Raw genomic sequence first — 26,993 nt, 5'->3', positions numbered from 1 at the left:
GTCATGTTGGAAGGTTTGACAGCCTGTCTTGTCTCCAATGCTGTATTTGTGAATTTAGAAACTTCCTCTGCTATTGCATTCATTGGGGGCCAGAACACTCTTGGGCAAAAATCCTCAGCTATAATTAGTGACTTAATTTTAATGTAGATGAATAGACAATCCTGAAGCCAGTTATTAAAATGTCATTACTTGACACCGAAGTTAGCATATTTGCCTAATGTCTGTTAACAGGAGCTGCAGGGACCAACCCAAATGAGAATTCTGTCTGGGGAAGAGGCACAGCAACACAAGGCATCAAAAATCCCCCAGCCCCTGGGAAACAGCTGGATAGCCCCTGCCAGAAAATGCTGAAGTGTTTCTTGGGAATGCACAGGCAATAACTCTGACACATCTGTTCTAACAGAATCCTGGGATGTCCAAAAAGTATTTCTTTCAAGTAGCTTGATTTATAGCTGAAGCCCAATGCAGTTAGGAAAGAGAAAAGGGAGAAAAAACAGACTTTGTAACAAGTAGCCCTGGGGATGTCGATATCCAACGAGTATGGAATTAGTTCTGTGTATCGTGTGTAACTCATTCAGACAGCACTCCCAAAGTAAATAAATTTTAATCTGTATTTTTAACTTGGACTTTAATTTAACAGCAAGGCTCAGAGAACTAAGAAATCTGGATTCAAAGGCTTAGTTAGTAAAAAAAGAGAAAAGATATCTCTGGGACCTTCGGTCTTCTGTCTAAAAGAAACTAAAAGTAGCCACAAAGATCATAGGTAAAGTATAACTTAGCTAGTGAATATTTCAGAGAACACAATAGAAGTAAAAGCTGTTGTTTAAAGACGTATCTGTAAATCTATATTTAATAACTTTTTTCCCCTGAATTTTGGGATATCTGAACTATAACCTTTCCTACTTCTTTGGCATTTTAATGACACAAGTTCATGAGTAAAAATAGCACCAATGTAAATCTAAAATCTAAAGGCTTCAGAAGGCTTCGTTTTTTAATTCCACTTTCTTTGGAGTCACAGTAAGAGTTCTGCAACTTTAATCCATCAAGCAGCTTTGCAAAACCGTCATGAAAATGTATGAACCCAAGAACAAAATCTACTCACCCAACCTTACAGCAATGATTAAAAAAAGCCCTAATTATAGTATAGTCACCCGTCAAAATAAATTACTCAGGGTGAGTGGGTGAAAAGAAGTTTGCTAGACTTCCTTAAGGAGGTGGTAATTGTCTTGGATTTTGTTAAAATACATCACTAATTATATTTTAACAAAGTCTATGTACTCTTTTCCTCTTTAGGAATTTTATAAGATGTTTGTAAAAATACAGAGAAGGCAATTTTTCAGTTTTAGAATATTCTATACTTGTGTATTTTTACTGTAGAATAAAACACATACAAAAAAAAGCTCTATATTACATATACAGATGATCAGAAATGTTAGAATGAAGTGATTTCACAAGGAGCTGGCAATTGATTAGACATACATCTGTGGCCAAGTGATGTGTGTGCACAGGGAAGTGAGAGCATGGTGATACCACATGCTTAGTTCATGGAACGCCACAGAACCTGCATTTAAGAATTCTTCTTGTCTATGACGTCTATTGCATGCAAATGATGCTCAGGAAAGCGGTTTAAGTCACCATCCCTGAAAATGCTCATGAACTTGTAGTTGTGGCACTTAGGGATGTGGTTAGAGGTGAACACGGCAGTGCTGTGTTAACATATATTGATGATCCTAGAGGTCTTTTGCAGTCTTTCCATGGTTTTAATACTAAATCCTTCAAAGAAAATATCTGCAACCCATATTCTTGGGACATATTTTCCAGGTAAACTTCACACAAAATTTGAAAGACTACCAACCTCATATGGTGGTACCCTGCTGGCTGTACTGCCAGTGTGCTGGGCCTGCCCCAAATAATACCAAAACCATGAGCTTGTTTTCTTGCTGTCTTCTGGACAGCAAGAAAGTTTAAGTTACACTTAAACTTAGATCCCAAGAATGTGCAAGGTATAGACTCTACAGCAGCAGACATCAGCTTGATGTCCCAGGGCTCGCAGGCTGGGGGTCATTATAGATGGAGATTTTTCTTTTTTAAGCACTTCCTGGAAGATGATTGCTTTACTTAATGCCAATTATACACTCCATCAGTTAAACACTTAGAGCTAGGTAGAGTGAATATAGACCAAATAGTGCATTTACATACTCCAAAGCAGGTTAAGTTAAGAAATAAATATCTTGTTAAGAAAATATCATTGATTTTTATAGAATCATAGAAAAGTTTGAGTAGGAGAAGACCTTTAATGGTCATCTAGTCCAACCCACTTCAATGAGCAGGGACATCTTCAGCATCATCAGGTTCCTCAGAGCCTTGTCCAAGTTGACTTTAAATGTTTCCAGGTGTGGGACATCTATTACCTCTCTGGAAAACTTTCACTCTTTCACCATCCTTACAATAAGAAAATGACTTCTTTATTATTGAGTCTGAATCTACCCTCTTTTACTTTAAAACCATTATTCCTTGTCCTATTGCAACATGTCTTTCTAAAAAGTCATCCTTTTAAGCCCCCTTTAGGTACTGACTGGCCACAATAAGGTCTTCCTGGAGTCCTCTCTTCTCCAGCATGAACAAACTCAACTCTCACTCTCAGCCTGTCCTCATGGAGTGGTGCATCACTTTTGTGTCTGTCCTCTGGACTTGCTCCAACAGGTCCGTGTCTTTCTTGTGCTGGGACCCCAGGGCTGGATGCAGCACTGCAGGTGGGGTCTCATGAGAGCAGAGCAGAGGGGCAGAATCCCTCCCCTGCCCTGCTGCCCAAACTGCTTTGGATGCTGCCCAGGATCCAGTTGGTTTTCTGGGCTGTGAGTGCACATTGCCAGGTCATGTCCAGATTTTCTTCCACCAGCACCTCCAAGTCCTTCTTGGCAGGACTGCTGTCGATCTGTTCATCTCCCACCTGTGCTGACACTGGGGTTGCCCCACCCCAGGTGCAGCACCTTGCAGTTGGTCTTGTTAAACCTCATGGGATGGGCTCCTGGACCCACTTCTGGAGCTTGTCCAGATCACTTTGGACAGCACCCTGTTCTTCAGGTGCAACCAAACCACTCAGCTTGGTGTCATCTGCAAATGTGCTGAGAGTACACACAGTTCCACTGGTGATGTCACTGATGAAGATATTAAACACTATTTTTCCCAATATGGACCCCTGAGGGACACCACTTGTCACCAGTCTTCATCTGGATACTGATTGTAAACAGACATAAATCATGAACAGATGCTTCTTGTTGCATACAGTTGGCTTCTAGTCATAAATAAATTCAGCCATCTTCTTTTAATCAAATTATAAAATATTCATATTTGTTCACATTATTATTTTATTGAAAATTAAACTCGTTTCTGCCTATCTAAAACTCTCTATACCATTGTAATCTATTACACTTCCATTTATTTGTGAACTGTTAAAATATCAAATGTAACTCAAATCTAGGCAATAATTAGACTTAAGAGTACTTCCCTTTAATTTATTATCAATAGTCAGTGATCACAAAAGCAAATATGTAGATGTTTAATATTCGTCATAACATTTGCAGTTATTGTTCTCATAACTGAAAAATAAGGTTTGTCTTTCATTTCCTAGAGTTGTGGCTGACTCATATAATTTTGACTGATACTTCAGCAATTCAAAGCTGTATAAACAAAAAAAGACAGATCAATCTAGATGAGGGTGCTGAATAAGCAGAGGCAGGTGTGTATTTGTAGCTGAGTATTGTTTCATCTCGCTCTAAAAATAAGTGTGAAAAGAAATGTGTCTCTGCTCTGGGCTCAGAATGTGAGTCACACCAGAGCTGGAAGTATTCATCCTAAAAGCTTCTGGCTCTGGCACACCTCTTGTTTTCTGTCTGGTTGTTCATTTTTACTATAATTTCCTAATTTCTCATCGCTGTTTAACTTTGCATAACACATTTTTTAAACTAGAGTTTTTAATTTCTTAGATGAGATCAGTGGAGTTTCAGGAGGCAAAGGGTGCTCTCAGCAAAGATCCCCTTTCTCCACAACCTGATGGTTCAGGCTGGCCTGTCCAGGAGCTAAAGGAGCACATCCTCCTCCACAGGCTGGAGTGCAGACCTGGCACAACGCCCTTCCTCTCCCTTCTCCTTCCAGAAGGGTGGCAAGTGGAGATATTCACTCTGTGCTGCATTTTGGATCATTCCTCACAGAAAGGGAGAGGGACTGGAAAGATCAGGCAGAGGAAAATGCATGTAGGTCAGTCCCTGCAATGGAGCACAAAGTAAAGCACAACATGGGAGACACATTTAAAACTGTGCCCAGTTAACTGGGATCACTGGGTGTCAAGGACAGCAGTATGGGCACTGTCAGTATATCTGAGTCTTGTTATCATTTCAGCAAGAGGATTTTTCTGCTTCTTTACTACCACCCAAATGCTCCTTTTTTTGTCCACAAAGGCTTACATTTTCTCAGGAAGCAAGTCAGGATATTGCTTTATCATCAAACACTTTATCGATAAAATAAGTCTTACTACATCCTGACATAGGTGAACTAAAGTTAAGGAAAAAAAGCAATCTGTTTCATCCTCCTTGTTTCCTCATTTTTCTGCTTCTTGTGACTTTCTGTCTTCCTTATCTGGCCTCTGCCATCAGAGCAAGCCTACCCATTAATTTGTCTGACTCTTCCTTGCAGAATCAGGGCGCTGACCAGGGTTCATACAGCTCAGGGGTGGCAAGGGATTGGTAATAATTGTCATTGTGCCATGGCTTCCAAGCTGCTTTAGCAGCCAAGTCAAGTAGGTTAGGCCAGACCATCTTCAGTACTCAGCTGCTCTCAGAACCAGCTGGGAGTACTGAAGCAATCAGGAGCAGCAGCCAGATGGATCCAGCAGTGGGGCTTTTTCTGCACTGCCTGTCTACAACAGAGGCTTTGATTCAGGCCCAGCACGAAGAACTTCACTTGGGTTTAAACTGACCTCTTGACTGTGCAGGGTTGGCAGGTGAGTACACACACATTTTTTTGGGTAAACAAGGAGAGACCTGAGTAAAGGGCAGCTGCACTTAGTCAAATGGAGGGAAACTGTCTCTACTACTGCCCCTTGATAGACCACAGAATCACTGAGATTGGAAGAGACCTGTAAGATATTAAGGCATAAAATACAAGAACATGGAAAGCATGCAGAGTTACATTCTGCACTCTACCAATCTGATTGTGTGGAACTCTTGATTCAGAATTTGTACCTTTACGTTTAATAGGCTTTTATGGTCTTTTTTTTCTTCTATGACTTTGTATAATTGCTTTTTAACTGCATTTATGATAGTGGCAGCATCTGACAGTGAATGCCACTATTCTCTTATGCTGTGTAAAAAAAATCCCACTTCTTTTCCTTGTTTTAAACTTGCTAATTTTATTGGGCATCCTCTTGTTCTCAAGTAGTGGGCAGCCAAGCATCCATTCATTGATTTTCTAGGCACTTTCCCAGGGTTGTCCTGTTTTTATACATATCTGCCATATCCCCCCTCAGTTGTCCCATTTCCAAGCTGAAAACTCAAAATCAATTTAAGCAGTTCCAAGCTTTAATTGCCCTTCTTTAGTTCCCCCATGTAATTTTTGAGAGGCAAGTACCAGAACAGCAGGCAGTGTACAAAAGAGAGGGTACTATGTGGTTTTGTATAGTGCTGTAAAGGTGTCGTCTGTTTTGTGCTCCATTCTTTTTTTTTGAAAACTCTTAACTGCTGTTTTTTTCTGACTGCCAATGAGCATGGGATTTATGTTTTCTTCTAGTACACTTCCTTTTTTTTCTTTATTTTTTTTAAACAATTCCTTTTTTAAAATTAAATACAGTTGAAATTGTTTATTTGGTGGTCCAATTTTTACCAACATGAAAATGAATTTCACTACCTTATGATTAGTGTTTCAACAATAACCTATTGAACCAGCCCTGGCCCTGTTCAGGGAAGATGAAAAAAAGATCAGAGATTTTCAAATTTTCATGGCAACAAAAGTTATGAGTTTTAAACCTTTAGTCTCTGTATTATGCCTAGATGTGACATTTGCCAAGGTTTTATGAGAGTCTCCTATTATCTCTAATGTCCCAAGTCTTAAGTAAGGAGTTTCAAAAAACTGAGAATTTCTTCTTGATAAAAGATACAGTTTACATTGATTCTATTTTTTCTGTAATGGAGAAATGTTCCTTCATTGAAATGGCTTTATCTCTCACCCTATATATTTTTTCCATTGGAGTTTAACTAATTTTTTCATGACAAGCTGATTGTATCAGTATGTGTATAGTTTCTTATTTTTATTTGCATTGTTTGTGCATGTTTTTGAATTAAAGGTATAGATCAATAAGTAGCTGGCAATAAATAATTTAAAACTCACTTTTAACTCATTGGTTACTGGATTTTAAAGCACATAAAGTGTTACATTATAGGACAGAAGTTGGAAATTATACATTTACACTTTGAAACAGAATGAGTTAAATCCTCTTTGGTCCCTGATCTTACATGTGCAGTTTTTTCTTATAGTTTTATGTATGTGATATTCATAGATTTTTAATTTTTCCTGTGAATTTTATCTCTAGCTCTCACTAATGCATACAGTCAGTCAAAGAGAAAAAGCATCTAATATTTTAAAATAACGTGAGAGTGTCCTTCAGTTAAAACACCTCATCTACTACTGCTAATTACTACTGCAGTCAATTTTGTATGACAATGACAAAACTAAGAACAAAGGAAATAAGCCTTCACTTCACTTTAGTTTCACAGTTTGTGTCACACTGGTATGATATCTCTGAGATATATCTTCTGATATTTATGGACCCAGTGGAAATCAGTGCATATTTGACAAATTTTGTCAGGCTTAAGGACTCTGAAGCACTGATTGAGACTGGCAAAATGGCTTAGGCCAGGAAGCTTTTTTAATTGAGGAATGCTTTTTTCAATATATGTGATATTTCTGACACTCATCTCACCAATAAAGGTAACATGATCTTAGAGCAATGTAAAAGTAGGCTTCCAACTGAGCACTCTTGGTTTTCAGATGCTCTCAAAACAGCCTGTACTGTCAGAGCATAGAACATAGAAATTTGACTGCAAATAGATGTGATCTTGACATTTTTTGGAGGTACAGTTTGGTGAGTGGATCAATGTAGATTTCCTTTCTCCCCCTTAGACTCCAAATCCTTCTCCCCTGCATTAACTCTGGCAGGCAGAGTCACCCCTACAGAGCCATATCTCATTGCCCTACTGGAGCTCTTGGTTAAACCTGCTGCCATCTCACAAAACCCAAAGAAAATCTGCAGCAAGTCAAAGTTTCATTCAGACATCCCTAAGTCCAGAGTGACTATAAGTGTCATTTAACACAGTATATTTTTACTGTGAATTACAATTAGAGAAATATCTGTTATTAATATTGTTTTGCTACACTGCTGTGAGAAATTCATTGAGTATTCAGAAGTTGCGAGGCTGTTCAGTTACTTACCTGTATTGAGGTGGTCATGTGGCTGAACATTTAAAGTCCTTGGAAACACAGAAATACAAGTGCCAGTAATAACTTTTACTCTGCCTGCAAAATGTATTTTATGATGGTTTGCTGTGCATGTATAACATATGCCTTTTTTTTTTTTTTTTGCCATGCCTATGTCTGGTTACAATAATATTGAGAGTTGCTGCTGCTATTTGATCATAGAGAAGTCCTAAATAGTGGGATAAGAAATTTAAAAATGGTCATAAGGTCAATCTACATAATTTGTCAATCTACAAATATTGACATCAGCTTGATGTGCTTACAGAGGTGGTTTGTGGTTTTTTGTTTGTTTGGAGTTTTTTGGTTTTTTGGTGGTTTTTTTTTTTTTTTTTTTGAGAGGGGGTGCAGGGCTGAGGGGACAAAGCCAGGAGAGGTTAGAACGGGGAAAGTCTCTCAGACCTGGACAGTATTTTTAGTTTCCCATAATAACTGCTGTAAATCTACTTGTAAAACAACCTGTTTATTGCCCTTCAATACAGCTTACAGATGAAAAAAGATAACTGCATAAACCCCATATTTTCATCTTTGCATCTTATATTACTATTGATGTTTCTTTCTAGAAAGCTCATGCTTTAAAAAATGCTTTTTAGTTATTTTACTGATCTATTTTTAACCATATTTTTAATGAATAGTTTGTGGTATCAGTAGGACACTAATTTTGAGATCAGATGTGGTAGAAATGCAAACATACAGATATTGATAGATAAGATGGGACCGTGGTCCATCTAATCTAATAATCCTTCTGACTGAAAGTAGATGACTCAGAGGAAGTTGCCAGAAATTTCAGGAGACACAAATAGAGGGTAATCTGTCAGCCACCTTAAGTCTTCTCAGAATTCCTTAGTACCTTGAGGTAATGTTAAGCCCTAAAGCATAAGGTTTCAACTTTCTTTGAAAATATATTAGCATTAACTATTGCAAATTTTGAAGTCATGAATAGCAAAAATTTGACAAATATGAAAAACAAGATAGTGAAAGTGTTACTGAAAACTGCAAATCCCTGAATCATTGGATAACTTTTTACTTTATAAGCAGGTGAGATAATTTGAGGGAGTGAAAATGAAATAACATAATAAATTATCGATATTCTTATCATCATTTTGATCCTTAAGAAACTTTTGTTTTGTGGCATAAATATTGCAAAACTAGTTTGTCCTAACTAATGATTTGAAATAAGAGAACAGCTCTGGTACACTACTAGTCAGTCAGGTATTTGGATGAGAGGAATGAAAACTTAACCTGTTATAGTTTCAGACATTGTTAATAAGATACATGTTTGTGAGTATGATTGCATCACTTGTACTACCACCAAGAAAATTAATTACCATTTCAGGAAAGGTAAACATTCCATTTTGCAGAAAACATTTTGAACTATTCTTTATTTTAGCTGATGGGCCAGATCCTACCTCACACATCTGTTAATCTAAGACAAAAGAAGAAGCAGCAGCAGTCTCTGTATTTCTGCAATCTTATGTGTTATTCCTTTTCCTTTCTTTCCAGACAACTATTACGGCACTCCAAAGCCTCCAGCAGAACCGGCTCCATTGCTGTTAAATGTGACAGACCAGATCCTCCCAGGTGCCACTCCCGGGGCTGAAGGCAAACGTAAAAGGAATAAGTCTGTGAGCAATATGGAGAAGACAGGCATTGAACCACCAGAGGAAGAAGAGGAAGAAAGGCCTGTGGTCAATGGAAATGACGTGACAGTAACGCCAGGTCTGTTCTTCCTTCTTACTTTGCAGTGAGTTTCTGTTATTCAAAGTCCTCAGTTACCTCCTTCTGCAGTGAGAATATGCATGTGCAGGTAAGGATGTTCTTGCAAGAGGGGAAGGCAGGAATCCTGAATATTAGGATTTTTCTGAAGCCTAAAAAAAAATTACTTGACCTCTTTTTTGGGGAGACATTTCACTTACCTCAGCTACTGTAAAAATTTCTGTCTCTGAACTAGTCTCTTTGAACCCTCTTTATAGACCAAAGAGAAAAATACCTTCTTTCTGAGCATTTATTGTGACCTGGTTTAGATTTCTAGGTTAGGATATTATTCACAAGTTCCTGTTCCTCCTTGTTGACTATAGAGGGAGTCTAGAGAACTGCAATTTGTTCAGATAAATAGTCTCTGTGTTTTGGATTTTCTTGTTCTCAAATGGTGACACTCACAAGATTGTTCAGCACTTTATGAAATGAACTTTTGTAAACTGTCATGAAGACTTAGCAATGTAGTGGAAGGCTAAAGACATCACGTTAACAAAGTTGTGGCAGTGCCATTAAAACTTAGCTGGCAATACTATCTGGAGGAGACTTTTCAGAAATGTTTCACAGCCTGCATAAAGCTGATAAGGGTTTCAGATGTCAAGTCCTGAAAGAAAATTGTTGTTTTACTGCTTGGATCACAGTGCTTCAGAAAAAAAAAGGGGTTCTGGATACTGAGGGGTATCTCAAGTGAGAGCACTCCAGCCTATTCTGAAGCAAGTAATCAACTTTCCCCTCAACCTCTCAGCAAGACAATATTTTACAGAATTTAATCATTCTCATCCTGAAATAGAATTTAAGAAACTCTTTTGTTGTTGTTCATGTAGAAAATTAAAGAATTCAGATTTTTATATGTCTGAGAAATCAAGCTGTGAATCCTTTTCGGTAAACTTAGAAATTCAGAAACAGATTGTTGAAGAAGTCTAGTGACAATCGCATAGATGAGAACATAAAATGAAATATTGCAAGTTCTTTAAATGTATAGGTTACTGTGAAACAAAAAATCTATTACCTTATCTTCTAAGCTCTGTAGAAGGATTTTCATATTCCAAAGTCTATATATACCTTTTAAATTCCTGCTTCATTACAAAGTATAGTGAATTTGATATCTTCCCGTGCAGGATGATTTTGCCACATAATTTTCTTTAGCTGTTGCCTGACATTACATATAAGGAGAATTTCTGTGCAGAATCCATCCCCATCTACCAGGGGTGTCCAGGAGCAGTGGGGTGAGGGTGGGTCTGGTTCTTCCCCTTGGCTCTCCAAAGGGCTGGAGTATTGCTCCCTGGCCACTGGCACCACATGCTGCACAAGCCTTGCTCATCCCTTCCACACAGGAGTGCATCTGTTGGCATTGCTCTGGCTCTAAGTGCCTTCCCTGCACAGCTAAGCAGGAAAGGATGAAGCCCAGAGATTCTAACATCAGCGCTGCTGCTGTTGCCAGGATACTTCCACAGAGAAGGAGGCAAAGGCAGGATTTGGTCTCTGATGTGTATTGTAGAAATCGTTAGAAAGATCATCCTTTGTAGTTATTTGAAATGTGCCACATACGGGACCATTGCTGAGGAGCAATTTCCAGGACAATATGTTTCAGCTCCAAGTGGATCAAGAGGCAATATTTACCTGCATTTTTCCTTGCATTCTGCACCTATAATATGCTTCTCCCAGGCAATTTCTGTGTGAACAATGACTAGGCAGCACCCAAGAGGCAGGCACTGGCATGTGCTGTGTAACAAAATGAAATACATGGGCATGGGTGTAAGACAGCCCCCCTTCCCCCTCCTCTCCCCCTCAAAGTAAATCCTGTCGGTGTGGCCAGCAGAACAAGCAGTGCCTGTGTTGGCTCTCATGGTTTTATAAGCAGGGTTTTGTTGTTCAGTTACACTGATTGAGGACTTTGGGGATTGGAGCAAAGCAGCTCTGTACATACATGCTGTGTTGCCTTTGTTGGGCAGTGTGGCTCCCACAGACCCCGTTACTGCAGTCATTTTCTCTGTGAGCTGACAGAGGCTTAGTCACCTCTAAAATGTCACTGCATTTGTAGTTTGTGTCTTTAAAGAATCAGGAAAAACAGAATATTTCAATTTATTTATTTATTTTTAAAATCTTGGTGGTGAGAGCATTTTAGTTTTTATAGAAATCAGCCAAGGTAGGACATTTGTTATTGCCAATTCTTTTAGAAAGTGTGCTCTATTTTAAATATGTCACTTCCAGGAGGAGGCTTTTATTAATTATAGGACTCCTGGGACATCTGAAACATTGATTCATTTTTTATAGATGCTCAGCAATTTAATGGCTAATTAACTGCATATCCGAGCCTGTCAATTGAAAGGACCATTCTAACACATAGGACCACGAGGCTGAAGTTGTAGCAGATCTGAGATGATTGTGAAGAAAAAATCCCCATCCTTATCAGACCAATTAAGTGATATCTGTGGTTACAGAGATCTTTGTGCTTTTGGTCTGAATTTTCAAGCAACTTTTCAGTTTCTCTTGGCATAATCTTTGCAAGTGTTGAGCTTTAGCAATTTTTCATTAATACCTTCCATATGCCTTGCTTCATGTCTATCAGATTTCTCTGAGACAGCTGTATATGGACAAAGTGACCATAATTGTCTGCCCAATATGTTTATAATTTCTGATTTGTGTCACCTGTCCTCAGCCCAGAAGCCACCAGGAATACTTCTCAGTGCTTCAAGATGGGGCTTTTGGCCCTTTTAGGATGGAGCACTCTCAGTCATTCATCCTGGATCAAGTTCTCTCAGGACAAAATAGTGTGATTTGGGAGGTGGGTTTTACCTTATCCAGCTTTAGTAAATTATATGCCTAAATGCCTTACTTTTTTGTTTGAGCTATTTGTCTCTGATCTGTTGATATAAAATAAAAAGAAAAAAATTTTGAAATGTAAGAGAGTATAGCTGCTTTAGATACACATTTTAGGGGATCACCTCTACAATTTAGAACGATTAATTCAGCCTAAAGATACAGAAGAGCCTAAATGGCTAAATTTAAATTAAGAACCTTACTATTTGCCAAGAAACATATGAGAGACAAAGTCTGGAGGTTAACTGTTAAGATGGGCAAGTATAGACTTAGTACTGGGTTTCTTAAACTTAGTGCAATTGTTTTCATTACTGGGTGAGAGATATTGCACCTAAGAAGACCTTCCTGATGGACACTGTGTTGAAATTAATGATTTCTGCAAAACTGATGCTTTGACCAAAGAGGTAAAAAGAATCTTGATCAAATTGTAATCAGAAACTTGTCAGACATTCAGCAGTTTTTATTGCTGTCACTGTTTATATCTGCAATGGATTGAGTCAGTCTCCTTCACAACCAGCATCAGTATTTGGCACTATGTTGGTCATGTCACATTTGTTTTCCACTGCTGACTGATGAAGTTTATCATCCAAACTCCAGAAGAATCACTTTAACATTGAAATCGTGCTTATGTATGTGTGTTATTCTGACAGTACTTGAGCAATGATAAGTTGCACTCAGAGAATGGAGTTCTGTCAGGCTCAAATTAATTGAGGCATAAGATATGACATAAAGTTTCAAAATTATCATTCCAGGCCTTAGGAATGAACAAAAGACCAGAGTCCCAGCGCCATCAATCATCATGCAAGGTGCACTAGTCTCAGGCAACAGGTTGAGTTTATTGTTTATTATTACACAGCAAAGACAGCCAGAGGCATGAAAATAACATACAACGCTTCCGACAGCCATGAGATTTAAAAACAAACAAAAGTTGGTATCCATTGATTTTTTTCTAGGTGCTTTCTTTAAACTCAATTTATCACAGCTAAATCACATCCTATGACCCATACAATACCCTGTTCTCATGACTCTTGCTTTCCTTGCCCAGGTCAGCTCCTGGCTCTCACTGTGTCAGGAGTCAGTGGGAGAGGTGCTTCCATACCAAAGCACCAAGCCCTGAATATGACTCCAGCTCTATGGAAAAGGGAAAAACTCCAAGGCTGCAAAGTTATTTCTTTACAAGAAAACCCACATATATATTGACAAACATGAGTTAAACTACTCTTGTATCCAACAGTTATTTTAAAAGGATGGGTTCTTTCCTGTTCAGAATTTTAAAAATTAGTCATTTGATACAATCAGGGTATAAAGATATGAAATACTTTTATTCAGAACTGCTAAAACCACCCCATAAATTACTATTTAATAATACTTTTTTTTTTCTTTGCTGACATTACTTGGGTCAGTTGGTTATTTTGGATGAAGAGACTAAGTTTTTGAATTTCTCTACATGAATAATCTGCAGCATTAAAATAAAAGAATAAAGTGACAGAGTCCTTTTACATGTTTAGATGGCAAATTTCAAGAATTACACTAAATAATAAAAACAATTTTCACTTTTTTTTTCTGTCATCATTATGGCTGGGATTTGTTAATATAGTTATTGAAAATCACAAATCTGACCTCTTCAGACCTGTTGAAAATAAGATCTTGATGAAGAGCACATGTTAGAGATATCATGATAAAATCCCAGGACACAACAGTGTCACCACATCTGTGCTCTATCAGATGAACTGGTTGATCAATAGTCATTGTATGTGATGTACCTGTGCCCCAAATGAATTTGTTCTACTGTGATCATATCTATCTGTCGTGTGACCCTGTCTTCTTATATTCAGTTTAATCTGCATATCTTCCTTCCTGTGGTAGAAATGTGGTCAAGGCTGCAGGCAGCCTCAGGAATATAACTCACAGATCTGTTAATAGTGCCTGAAGACCTTTGCTTTGCAAAGATAAGAATAAAACACCCCAAAAATTATTCAGCAATTATTACATTGTCCTATTCTCAGGGGAAATGGGGACCGTATATCATCTCTTCTCTGCAGGAAGCTTTTACATATTTGAAAATGCTACAGACAGATTTATGTTTTCAAACAGCATAAAATTACTGTAATTCCACAATATTCAAGCATGAGTTAAGATTTAGTAACAGGAGCTGCATGTGGATGTAGAACTGTAGATAAAGGTTGAATCTGGGGTGTTTTTTCATACTATTGTGAAGGGTTGATGTGTCTGTGTCAAAAGTATTTTTTAAGATCATGAAAACTGTATTTACCATTTATCCCCAAGAAGCAGCACCTTTTACTATGTCATGTAAAGAAAAAAGATTAGCTTGACACAATTTCTTCCTGAAAAGTCTTGACAAATATTTATGGTCTCTGAAGACTTTACATGTAGGTGGTTTGATTCTTACTTCCAATCCTAGGAATTAAAAAGAGAAAGATGTGCAGTTACAGTTTCATGTGTCTTCTTCCTCCATTTTTATTTTTACAAAAAGACAAAATGGCCGAATTGGGCAAATCATTTCAGAGGAAGCTTAGGTACTCAGAAATTAGTATATAAAACTATCCAAAAACTAAATCATAGATACTTTGCTGAAACCGGGGTTGTGTTTGTCCTTTCCAAGTTTCTTTTCCCCATGAAGCCTGGAAGGTGTTGCTGTTACCTGCCATGAGTCTGCTCACATGGTACTCTGTACCTTGGGTTCCACTTCATCAGCTCTGCCTGTTGAGAACAGCTGGTAAATCTAAGTTTCACCTGATCTGTTCTCAGCCCACTCCACCTTCTTTAGCCTTATTGCTGATATTATGTTAGTCATTTATTCACAGGTGATTTTTTTTTTGTACTAGTGGCTGAGGCAAAAAGAGCACTGATTGTCTTGGGATTTTTATGCGTCATAAACTGTTAGCTTTCCTTCCAACACACTAGAATAAATTTGCTTTTGGTATTATTATTATATTGTTATTATTGCACTTACAGAAAGTTTTCTTGTTTTCCCTAATGTCCTGACTGTATCCCACTTTCTAGACTTTCTGTTTTGCTGTTAGATGTCCAAGTTGTTTTTCTGTGTTCGTCCTTAAGAATTTTATCTAGTTTTCACCTTTTGTGCAATTCTGTCTCAGAAAGTAGCAGATCATTGCAAATTCATTACTTAATTAAAATTATCTTGAATTAAACTTACTGTTTTTCTTTTTCATTACAACAATTTGTACTTGCATTCTGAGTATTGCTTATTCAAAACTTACTAGTTCTCCTAAACTTTTTCCCTTACCTTTGCTTGCCATAATATCACATTTTTTGATTCTGTGGGTTAATTACCATCTAGGCCTTTATAAACAGTTTTTGTTAATTTTTTGTTCCTCTTTTTCTTGCTTTTGTAAGCATTGCTAATTAGAACATTTCACCCAAGCTGTCTTCCACCTTCCTACATGTTTCACACAGGTACTGCATAGTTCCTTGCCCTGGGTGCACCGTTAGATCATTTAATAAATTGTCATCTTCTTGAACTTTACTGTAGACTACAGTGTTGGCATGTTGAAGCATTTGGTATTAGCTGTGGGCAACTAAGCCTCCCACAGGTTATATCGGCAATGAAATCACAACCACTTTGTGTGTTTAAAATATTGCTGAATTGATGGATGTCATTGGTTTCTTTGATATATGGATACAGATAAAATAATTAGTGCATATGCTTTTTTTTTTTTACATGAGAAGGATCTGTAGTCTGTAGTAAAACAGTGGGGTAGTTGTTTTATATGTGTGTGTATATATATGTGTGTGTTTATGAGTCTAGTTTGCAAAGTTAAGACAAGAGATAGTAGAGCTGCTGGATATGAAGCTGCCTTCTGCTCAGTGCTTACTGCTAGGAAGGACTCCTGGGACAGAATGAACCAGAACTCTTTACCAGTTCCTTGTTCCAGTTTGGTTTTATTTTCTTTTATTGTGTTCCAAATAAAATGCATCATCAGAGAGACCCTTGTTTAAACCAAAGAAAATTTTTCTCTTTATTTCAAGGCTTGCAGTTGACAGAGACTTGCAGTCAGTAAATTCTTCACCATTAAGGTGAATATCCAAAGCCTGTAATTTTTCTTCTCTTGTAGAATCAAGTGAACATGAAGAGAAGAGTACAGCTGTCTCGGGTGAGGCTTCTACCACCCAGCCTTGTCCTGCCCCAGGATATGGTCAGCCTGAGGAAGCAAAGGAGGATACGGATGTAACGAAACAGAGTAAACCTGAAGAGAATGATGACTTGGGCCCACTGCCTGATAACTGGGAAATGGCTTATACAGAAAAGGGGGAAGTCTACTTTATTGAGTAAGTCTTATTTCTTCTCTTTTTAATAGCTGTATTGTATTTAACTGGGTGGGAAAATGGTTTGTATGGTGAAGTGGAGCATTGCACTCCTCATTAAAACAGCAGGAATGTTCTGGCTCTCAGGGCTCCTGAGGGCTGGTGGCAATTCCTGCATTAGTGATTTAGATGAAAGCCTGCTGGGTTTAAAGATAGGTAACTGGTCTGCTTGCTTTGATGGCAGGAATAAAGCTTTTGTTTCTTCTGTTGAAAGCAAGGCCTTCCTGCTCTTCTGGTGCTTTCTGCTGGGAAAGTTACACAATCACTGGTTTTGTCCTTCCTTATGTGGACAAAGGTGGAAAGCCTGAAGCTTTTTGCCAGTTAAAAGGAAAGGAAAATGAGTGGACTAAAAACTAGCTAATGAACAGCAGAGGGAGACTATGCTGTGTATAGAAACAGTAAAATAAATGAGCAGACTATGAGGAGCATTTGTTATGTGTAGAAACTTTTCCCTGTTGGTAGATTATAGATACCGGTTACTAATTAGTAAACTCATTGAAGTAATGGTTATGAAAGTTCTTTATGCTCTATGTGCTCTCATTAAGCCATTAGAGAGGTTTCAAAGGAGGTCCACAAGAATGGTAAAGGGTCTGGAGGGGAAGCCTTATGAGGTACAGGTGAGGTCACTTGGTTTGTTCAGGCTGGGGAAGAGGACACTGGGGGTAAGGCCTCGAGAAGGCTGGCCTGGAACAGAGATGGACAGAGCTGAGAGAATAAAGTAGGTATTTATCAAAAGGCCCTAAAGGATACACCTTGGGCAGTACAAGAGCCTGGCCAGGGCTACACCCAGAATGGACCCAAGATGGTCACAAAATGGACGACCAGTCATGAGGTTTGACGCTTTTATAAGTTTTGGTCCATTTGCATATTGAGGTTTAATTGTCCAATTACAGCTTCAGGTTATGAAGTTCCGTCTTCCCTGTTCTCTCCCCTCAGCCCTCCATTGTTTGTGCTTTTTTTGGGCCTGAAACTTGTAATGGTTGTCCTTGGTCTCAGGCTGGAAAAGGATTTGTTTTGTCTACCTACCCTGTGAAGAGAACTTACTAACACTGAATGTGAGGCTAGAACTACACACCTAGGCAGCACAGAATCTGAAAAATATGAAAGCTAAAACTTAAGGCATCAGGGGGAGAACCCATTGCAGTCTGCAGTTTCCTCATAAGGGGAAGTGGAGGAGTCGACTGATTTCACTCTTGTGACCAGGGACAGGACTCAAGGAAATGGCCTAAAGCTGAGTCAGGGACATTTAGATTGGATATCAGGAAAAAGATTTTCACCATAGAGGGTGGTTGGGCACTGGAACAGACTCCCTAGGAAAATGGTCACAGCAGCAGGCCTGACAGAATTAAGAGGGTTTAGACAATGCTCTTGGGATCGTGGTGTGATTGGAGTGTCCTGCATAGGGCCAGGAGTTGATGATCTTGATGGATCCCTTCCAACTCAGCACATTCTATGACTCTGATTAATGTACATTACCAGGATAAAAGTACAGCAGGTTTCTGATTTGGTGTACCATTGTGTTCCTCAAAAGAAAAAAGAGAATGGAAAAACCAACATTTTCATCAATAGAGCTCTATTACAGAGGTAGAAGGACCATTTATGTTTGCTTTAAGGAACTGGACAGTTAGGAGCATTATCTGTTCTTCTGATTATTAGTAGGTAAAAATAACATTTAGTGGTGTCAATTGTGCATTAAATCCTGTATTTAATTTAAAATGTTGTGACTATCACATGAAGTATAAACAAATGTTAAGAATAAAGTTGGTGCATGTGACTTTTTAATGAATACTGGCATGGCCAACTATAGCTTCTGGCATATACAAGGCTGAAAATAGCAGCAACTATTAAAACATAAGTGTGTTTGCTGAAAAGGGCAAAAATATGCTTATTCTAGAAAAAGAATAATTATAATAACTTTAATCCAAGCAAGCAGAGAAGAGCTAGGATGACCTCAGGGATAGTTGAAACTCTTGTTTCCTTCTTACCTTGCTCCCAAATTTAATTTTTCCACACATATTGAATGCTCTGACAGAAAGCAGACTGAATTATATAGCACTTTTATTTTACTTGTGACAAAAACCTGTGATACATTTGGGGGACAGGGGAAGGGGTGATGAGTAGATCACTAACACACCAAACTGTGAGAGTAGCAAATACTGCAGGAAGTAATTTCATAGAAAATAATATATATTTTGTAACAAATACAGTTAATGCAAATAACCCTGACACTCTACAGAGCAGCCATTGCATGCCTCAAATTCCTTTGATGTTACAGCTTACTTCCTTTCCTGGAAATGCTCTGGTTTACACTGTAGTTCTGACAATGCTCATCATTCACTTCCACTAACTGAATGTTATGTAAAGCAAATAAGTCAATCAAAGGTGCAGACTGGCTACAAGGTCTGTTGTAAGGGTTTCTTACTTTTGGGATTATATTCTTGAACAATGTATTTCCAAAAAATTGCAATTACACAGTAGAATCCTAGGAAATGGAAAAACTCTCTGATCATTTGAGTTTTTACATTGCAGTCTTTGCAGGGTTAAGTAGGAATGTAATGCTGTGGGGATGCTGTTAAATTGCCTCTTTGTTTACAAGTCACTTTGGTTAATGGCATGAAGAGACTCCATTTGCTTTCACAAAAAAACGGAAAGATAAAAAGACAACAAAAACCTATTTGTCTAAAAACATCTCCCTGAACAGTAGTCAAGATTGTACTAGATTATTAAATAATAGATGAAAAACAAACATTTTTAAAGTGCACATCACAGTGAATAGGGAAAAAAAAGTCACACTAGGCAGCATCTTTTATTGCTTTATTTGAGGCTCATGTGAATTGTGGATTTAAACACTAAAGCCTTGTGCCTTTAAACACTAAACGATCTCATGTTCCAGGTTGTCACAGGTATACTCAAAGGTCTTAGATTTCATGACAGCATTTTCATTCATTCACCTCAAACTAACCTCTAAAATTCAGATGTGATCTCACTTACCAAAGCTGCCATCAGAATAGTGTGGCACATTTACAGTGAAAGAGGAAGTGATTTCATAAGGGGGGAAGATAATTGTCTATAGACAGGATTATTTATTTGTTAATCATTAATGGTTCAGTTAACATTTTGTAAAGCACAGTGGAAGGAATTTCTTCTGCCTCAAGGACCACAAAGACAAAAAAAAAAAAATCATCTACCAGATTCACTGAATGATTCAGAGGATGGTTGTATTTTAGAGCATGTCTTGGTCTGTTTCTTCCTTTCATTCTCTTTTTGACATAGGTGCATGACCTTATGTTTACCTTTTTTAACATTTGCAGACAGAACAAGAGCATCTCTTCTTGCAACATAATACTTACCAGTGTTTTTCAGGAAGAGCTACTTAAATACATTTCTTGGGCTGTTTCCAGCCTCCCTTACATAGGAATCTGAATTTTGAAATACAGGCGCACACTACACAAATAGGACTCCATCTCTTACATTTGGTTTCTCTGAGAACATATGCTAATGAGAACATGCAATAATTAACAGACTGTATATAAATTGGAATGCCATCAAAAAACCCTCCAGTTTTGCTCCTTCTTTCCTGTTTTAAATATGGCTGATAAATATGGCATTTTTTGACATGCTTAAATAAATCATAGTTGTCATTGATTTTTAGCTTCTCCCTCTCCCAGGGTTAAGGAAAGGCTGTGATTCCCCATAGCCCTCAGACCTTGCCTTGCCAACAACTCTCAAACCACATACTAGAGAGCCAAGTTTGTGCTGTCCTCACAAAGTCAGCAGATGCTGGTTGTGTCAGATCCCAAGCAATCAGTGTTTGCTGTGTTGGTCCAGTGCAATGCTGAAGAAAATAAAAAAGGACCCAAATTCTAGGTGCATGTGCTATCATGTGCAGTCAGCCTGAAATGTGGCCCTCACCAACTATCCAGCTCCAACCCATACATTATTACATCATAGACTGTCTTGTACAGTTGGCTACACATTTTAATACTTTTTTATACGAGGCAGAGTTGGCTTTCTGTCTTTCTCCAGCCTTCTGTCCACGTATAGGCAGCAGAACTCTGAAAGAACTGCAAGGACAGTAGGACATGAAACCTAAAGCTATTTGACTCCATGATGTTCAAAAGCATATGTGGTTTCCTTTGCATATACTACATTAATTGTTTTATTAGTGGAGAAATGTCTAGAATAAATGCAAACCACCATAGAGCATCTTTAAAACATCATCTTTTTTGACTTGTGCTGATGAATTTCAGGAGAATGTGGCCACATAAGGTTTAACAAACCACTTTCCAGTACATCTTGCAGACATTCAGCCTCTGACAGCTTCAACACCTACTTCTTAAAACAGCATAGTCAGCATTGCTTTTTGAACCTGTTGCAGTACCTTTTCTAGTTGTTAAAGTGTTTTTTTCTTTATGAAAGTACCATAAAAGACTAAAAAACAGCTATAAAATAGTCCTTTGCCAAGGACTCTCCTTCTCACTGTAAAAAAAAGCCATTAAGTTTTTTAATACAGCTGGTGCAATTTGAGGTGATATTCAAGAGTATAGCTACAAGAATATTGCTATGGACTTCACTGGGATCAGTTTTTATTTGTAGTAGTTTTAAGGCAGAAAAGTTTTTTGACTGCAGGAATAACATTTATCCCGACATCTTATCTACCTGAAGAACCATGATATATTTAGTTGTTCCCGATTGCTCCACCAGTTCACCATCAGAAAGCAGGATATTTTAGTTAAGACCAGATATACCATTATTATATTTTGTACTAGAAGATACTAAAAGTATTGGGTAGAAGCATACCCTTCTATCTGCTCAAGATGAATTTCATATCCTGCAGTAACTGCAGGAACTTTTATAAGTTAGTTTGGCACTTCTCTATGTTACATCATCAGAGTATCAGTCCATAGTACTGAAATGTTTTGGTTGTCCGGATATTTCTGCTACTTGAATTAAGTGGCAATTAGGATTAAGGATTTGGGGGCGGGGTGTTGTTTGTTTTGTGTTGAGTTTTTTGGTTTTTTGTGGGATTTTCTGGTGGATATTTTTGGGGTTCTTTTTTGTTGTTGTTTTTTTCCTGCATACTGTTATAATATTCACTTCTAATGGGATTTTTCTTTGGGAAACAAGCCATCTTCTATCAGTATGATACATTGTGTAGACAACTCTGATCCATCAAGGGTCTTGTGAATATCATTATAATTGTGATTTTTTTTCTTTGTTTATATGTTGGATGGGATCCATCAGTTTTGGTCAGCATGAAAAATCAGATTTCTAATGCACTTTGGACTTCAACACAACATACAATAGGACAGGCAGCCTAAAGAAACTGAGAGGGATCTTTTCTCCTGAGACCACTTCCTTTTCCTTATGACAAGTTAATTGGAAACATGAAGATGGTAGAACTGGAAAGAATTTTGTGGAATGCTGAATTCTTTTTTTTTTTCTCTTGTCTATTGATGTTGTAAAGACGTTATCAGTCTGTACTAGTGGTGTGCTGTCCCTTGCTCTCACTTGCTGTTTTTATCTGTGCTGACATCCAGGTCAAACTGCCAGCTTAACTCCTCTTGTCTTTCTTCACTTTCTTATTTCTGGTCTTTCCCCCAAAGGTCTCTGCTGCTGTGCTCTGCAAAATTAATCTTCCAGCACATTTCCTCTGATATTTGTAGTGTTGTTGTAACTTTTCTCCTTTGTATTTGCTGAACTAGAAGAATCAGCTCACCTGCCTTGCCATACAGCATTAGGTATCTAATGTAAACCAGTTGCCAAGATTCCTTCTGTGGTCAATGGAGAGAGATAATTACCTCCAGAGGCTGATTCATCCTGTCCATATATAAGGGCAGAATTAATTTGCCAAAATACAGCTGCTTCTATTAGTAAATATGTCTCCAGATATCTAAAACTATGTCTGTAGTAGTATGTAATTTGTGTCAGGAGTACACTTTTGAAGGAAATCTTCTTGTTGTCTTCACACGCTGTGATTTGGCTCACATTTCAGTGTACCCACATTGGATTCCTTTCAGGTGAAATGGAAAAGAAAGTTGATCTCTGCAAGTGCACTTAGTTTTCTACAACCTCTGGACTCTGAACACCATCCATGAGACCAGATTTCAGTTAAAACCAGTCTGAGCTCCTGATTTAAACCATTTCCATATCTAAATTAGCAATATCAGATGACTACAGAGTGACTCTTGGTGCTGATGACCCAGCAGCCACAGCTTCTGGGTCTTTTAAGGTGCCCTGAGCTGCATGCCTGTGAATGTAGTGCAGTAGGTGAGCTCCTGCTGTGCTTCTTCTGGTTTAAATTCAAGTGAAAAGCTTACAAGCTTGGAGAATGCTTAGTGTGAAAAAGAAGGAGAGATTCATTTGAGAAGTGACCTTCTGATCTAAGCCAAAGCACCACTGTAGAGGCACAGTAACAGCCCAAGACATCTCCATTATCGTGACAGATATGACAAAGAACTTGTCAAAACCAGGACCCTTCTGGAGTGACAGCCAGAGGCCATTTGGGTGGTGACATACCAGCATTATGTCACTTCAGAGCATATGGTTAGGTGGTTCTGCTGGATAATAGGTAAGATAAATTATTCTGTATAGGTGTCTCTCCCTTGAAGAGAGACAAATCCTACACAATTAGCTATGTAATTTTTGTAGTCACATGAGATGAAAACCATTCTTTATCAGACATTAAACTGCCGCAGTCAAAGAGAATTACTTCAACAGCAGAATTACCAGAGGAGACTTTAGGTATTTATATATTCCCCAAAAAGTCTTGCATAAGCATCTTCTGCTCCTGTCAATGCCTAGAGGCAGCGCCACTGTCTCTGGGCTGAGTGCATAAGTGCTTATCTACTGCCCAGAGCCATCTAAGATTCACAGCATAGGAACTCCCAAGCCCAGGTCTCTTAAGGACCATGAACTCTGAGCACATGGTGAAATGCAAGGCAAGCTGGCAGTCACAGCTGCTGCCATGCAAACCACTGCCAGAGGACAACTTCCTTTTGTATCTGTTCCTACACATGTGCAAGAAGTTTAGGCAGCATCCCACAATGGTTGGATTGCGAAATTGCTGGTTTAATGCTCTGTTTTCCTATCCATGTCCCTCCACACACAAATTACTTGAAGATCATTATTGTGCCACTTGAAAATCTCTGCAGATACACAATGCTTCAGCATAAAGAAAAAGGAGGGAGGAGTTAGCATTGTTGAAGTTAGGGGACTAACTTCAACAGAACATGGTGGTTTTCTTGTTGTATGCTCCCCTTTGCCCAAGCTGTTAGCTCAAGGACCAGCTTAAATGTAATATGTTCACAATAAAAACCCACACAAACTCACGTGTGCTGCCCCCAAACACACTGAAACAGCACACTGGTAAATGCCCATTTTGAAATGCTTTTCACTACAGCGTGCAGGTTACATACCTTGCAAGATGCACAATTTAGACTAGGTTTGCAGTGCTTTTAAAGGACATTAAGGCTATTCCTGTCAGTAAGTACTTTCTATATTTCCTTCAAAAACATTTCAAGAGATTGCCTGAAGGCTTTGTTAGTACAAGAAACTTTATCTGTCAAAGTGCTTTAAACTGACAGCTTGTTAACACAAATCCATTCTATTCAAATCTTAAGTAAAATAACATACTGTCTAACAAATAATTATAATAAAAAGATAAAACGTTGTTAGATAAGAAAAGCCATACTCCTAGTGTTTTTTAATTTCTAAAGATATTGAGTAGTATCCAGTGAGATTCCCAGAAAGCTTCTGGTCCTGGTACTCAGCTCCAGAGCTATTAATAGGGAACAGAGACATTCAAACAGTCTCTGTGAAGTCTTAAAAACAGAGCTACAAAGAAAATCTGGAGAAGAACATGAGGCTGAGTCAAGACTTCTGGGAAGTATTCTATGCTTTCTTTCACTCTGTTTAAACCAATTGAAGAACATTTTTTCCACAAATATTTAAACTCGTGTGCAACTAATGCCAGAGGACTCTCATTATAATAAACTGTTTCTACTAGGTGCAAATGCTTGGCAAAGAGAGAGGATTTAAGTTAGTTCAGCAATAATTATTGTATTGACTTTTGGCTAAAATATTAAGCTCCACTGCTTTACTGAATGACCTTAAAAAAAAACCCCAAACATACAGTACACTTCAGGCCTATATGCAGTTTCTAGTTTTTGCATAGGTAACAAGTTCTGATGGAATTTCCTTTGTTAAGGAAACTTTGCTTTCAAAGTTTCAAAAATTATGATTTTGCTGTTGATTTTTAAAGAAATTCTAAGCCATACATTGTTGATTTGCCAGCACTTATCTCAGTAGTCCTAACTAGTTATCAAAATCATTGAAATTAGGTAAAGATGGGCTTTCTAGACATGTTTTAGTGATAAGGTATAGTTATTGCAGAGTAATGAAGCATTGGTCAGCGTAAAATGTTGCTGGAGCCACAGCTGTATTTCTCACAGGATGCTTTTGTTCCATCACTTCACTCTCATTCCATCACTGACAGCTCCAAATGCCTGTTTGAGCATTTATTCCACAACTGTTGCTGCAATTCATCTGCAGTTCATTCATAACTAATCTGTAAATCCCCAACCCCTTTTCCTTCTGGTCTGTCTATAAGACTTCCCAAATGGACATACATGATTAGACTTAGTGGTAAGGTAGGCACGTTATGCCCCCTACAAGGTTTTCAGTGCTCAAAAAGCATTCAGTCTGCACAGCCTATGCAGCAGATCTGTGTTAATGTTACTTTTGCCATTAGTGTTAATTTGACCAATTTACTGTTCCTTCTGTCTCCTCTCTCACAGTTGAAACTTTCCTATCAAGGCTTCCTTTAAATTATATTAAAAACAGTTTAGGACATAAAGGTTGTCTCCCATTAGCTTTTACAGATTCTAGTCCTTTGCAGATCTGAAGAGGGAATGGTTGACTGAATAGCTGAATACTCTGCCAAGTAAACCTCCTATGCAGGGGAGAAGTAGACATGCCTAAAAAACACGATGCTGAACTCCAGGGCTACTCATTTCCCTTTTAGTGAGAGCAATGTGACAGTAGCCATGTCTATCCTCTGTGAAGGAGTGTTGGTGTGTTCTGTACCTGGTTGCTAAGATGATCCAAGCAAAGAGCACAGGGGAGAGCATAAGAGGACATTGATGGTACTGTGGAGGTGTTAGAAGTCAGGTGGGGTTGATTCTGCCTTCTTTGAAGTCCTGCCTTCAGAGCAGGAAAGGATTTTTTACCCAGTAGAGCACTTGTCTAGAAGCCTTTAAAGTCCCATTGCAAGAGTTGTTTAGTCCCACTGCATTGTATGTTTAGTATAGATTATGAAGTGGAGAGGCAGGACAAGAGAAAAGGCACAGATACAGGCAAGGAAAAGAGGGATGTATTTCAAAAGGTTCTTTGCTCCTGCAATTATTTGTTATAGACAAAAGTTCTTGTGGATGAGTTTTGCTTTTATTGAGTATCAGAACAGGTTTGACAGATATCACCTAGAAGAGGAGATTGAGTGGTGTAAGTGCTGATCTAAATGAAATAACATCTCCATTCTGTGAAATTTCACTGCAGACTGCAGGATCACTCTTCTATTGGAAGAGCTGTTGATTTTTTAGGTTTTTTTATGGTTTTGTTTAATATGGTCATTTTGAACAAAACTGGGACATCAGTCCTGCTGGCTTTGTGGAAGCCACATTTATGCTAAAGGGAAGGGTAACTGCTTGCTGTTCCCAGTTTCAACAGAAGCCTTGAAGGTTATAATTCAACTAATTTACATTTTTAAATACTGATATTGAATTTGCCTTGTTTTCAGCTTGGCACCTGTCTTTGCAGCTACTTGAAAACTCTTTCTAAAAATATTACAGGGGTGTTTTGAGGGCTGGTGAATTGGCCCAGTCTGATGGGTGGATATTGGCCAGCTGACTTGCAACAGAGCTGGCTTTTAGTACTGTTGCTGTCACTGGCTTGCTTGGTGGCTCTGGACAGTAGTTTCATGACTCTGTGACTCCATTTTCTTGCCTCTAAAACAGGGGTTTACTTCCTTTGTAAAATGCTTTGAGATTTACTCCATACCACAGCAAACATTGCTAGTAGTAGTCATATATGGCTCTTTTAAAGCCATAGGAAACTATCTGTGATTCTAATTTAGTCCCTGCAGTCAGTGGGGTCCCTAAAATAATTCAGAATTAAGCGCTGGGAGAGAGTGGCTGTTGTCCAGACACGCCCACACTCCAGAGATGCAACTGCAGCTCCCACAGGTATGCCCAAGCTTGCTCTGAGCTCTGGCACTGCTAACAGGATCTCCTTTGTGGTGTGGAGCTCAGCCTGTGCTGCTGGATGCACCCAAGTAGCTCAGTGCATGGATGCTGGGGTGATGAGCCCACGCTGAGCTCCATCCTGCAGCACTGACACTGTTGGAGCATCTCCCCCAGTTAATTTAAAGCTAGCTCAAGTATGTCTGCACAAGCTGTGGTTGGGCTGTGACTGCAGCATAAAAATGCACCCTACAGGAGACCACAGGCAGCCAGAGCTTCTGAGAAAGTGTCTTAGTTACACTTGCAATC

The 26,993-nt window shown here is 38.5% G+C and overlaps 1 protein-coding gene across 3 annotated transcripts in view; it reads left to right on the top strand.

Annotated features, from left to right (window-relative positions):
* The window catches only part of MAGI2 (membrane associated guanylate kinase, WW and PDZ domain containing 2), a 712,008-nt gene that overhangs the window by 459,468 nt on the left and 225,547 nt on the right, over window positions 1–26,993 (top strand). For all 3 annotated transcript variants that reach the window (XM_083859300.1, XM_083859301.1, XM_083859299.1), the window contains exons 4-5: window positions 9,028–9,243; window positions 16,197–16,410. In XM_083859300.1, coding sequence (XP_083715426.1) covers window positions 9,028–9,243; window positions 16,197–16,410 — 430 coding nt within the window. The remainder of the gene's footprint in view (window positions 1–9,027; window positions 9,244–16,196; window positions 16,411–26,993) is intronic.

The sequence above is a fragment of the Zosterops lateralis genome (assembly GCF_965231275.1).
Source record: "Zosterops lateralis genome assembly, chromosome: 4".
NCBI classification, from domain to species: domain Eukaryota; kingdom Metazoa; phylum Chordata; class Aves; order Passeriformes; family Zosteropidae; genus Zosterops; species Zosterops lateralis.
Note: the sequence above shows the minus strand (reverse complement) of the source record. Positions and strands in the feature narration are given on the sequence as shown.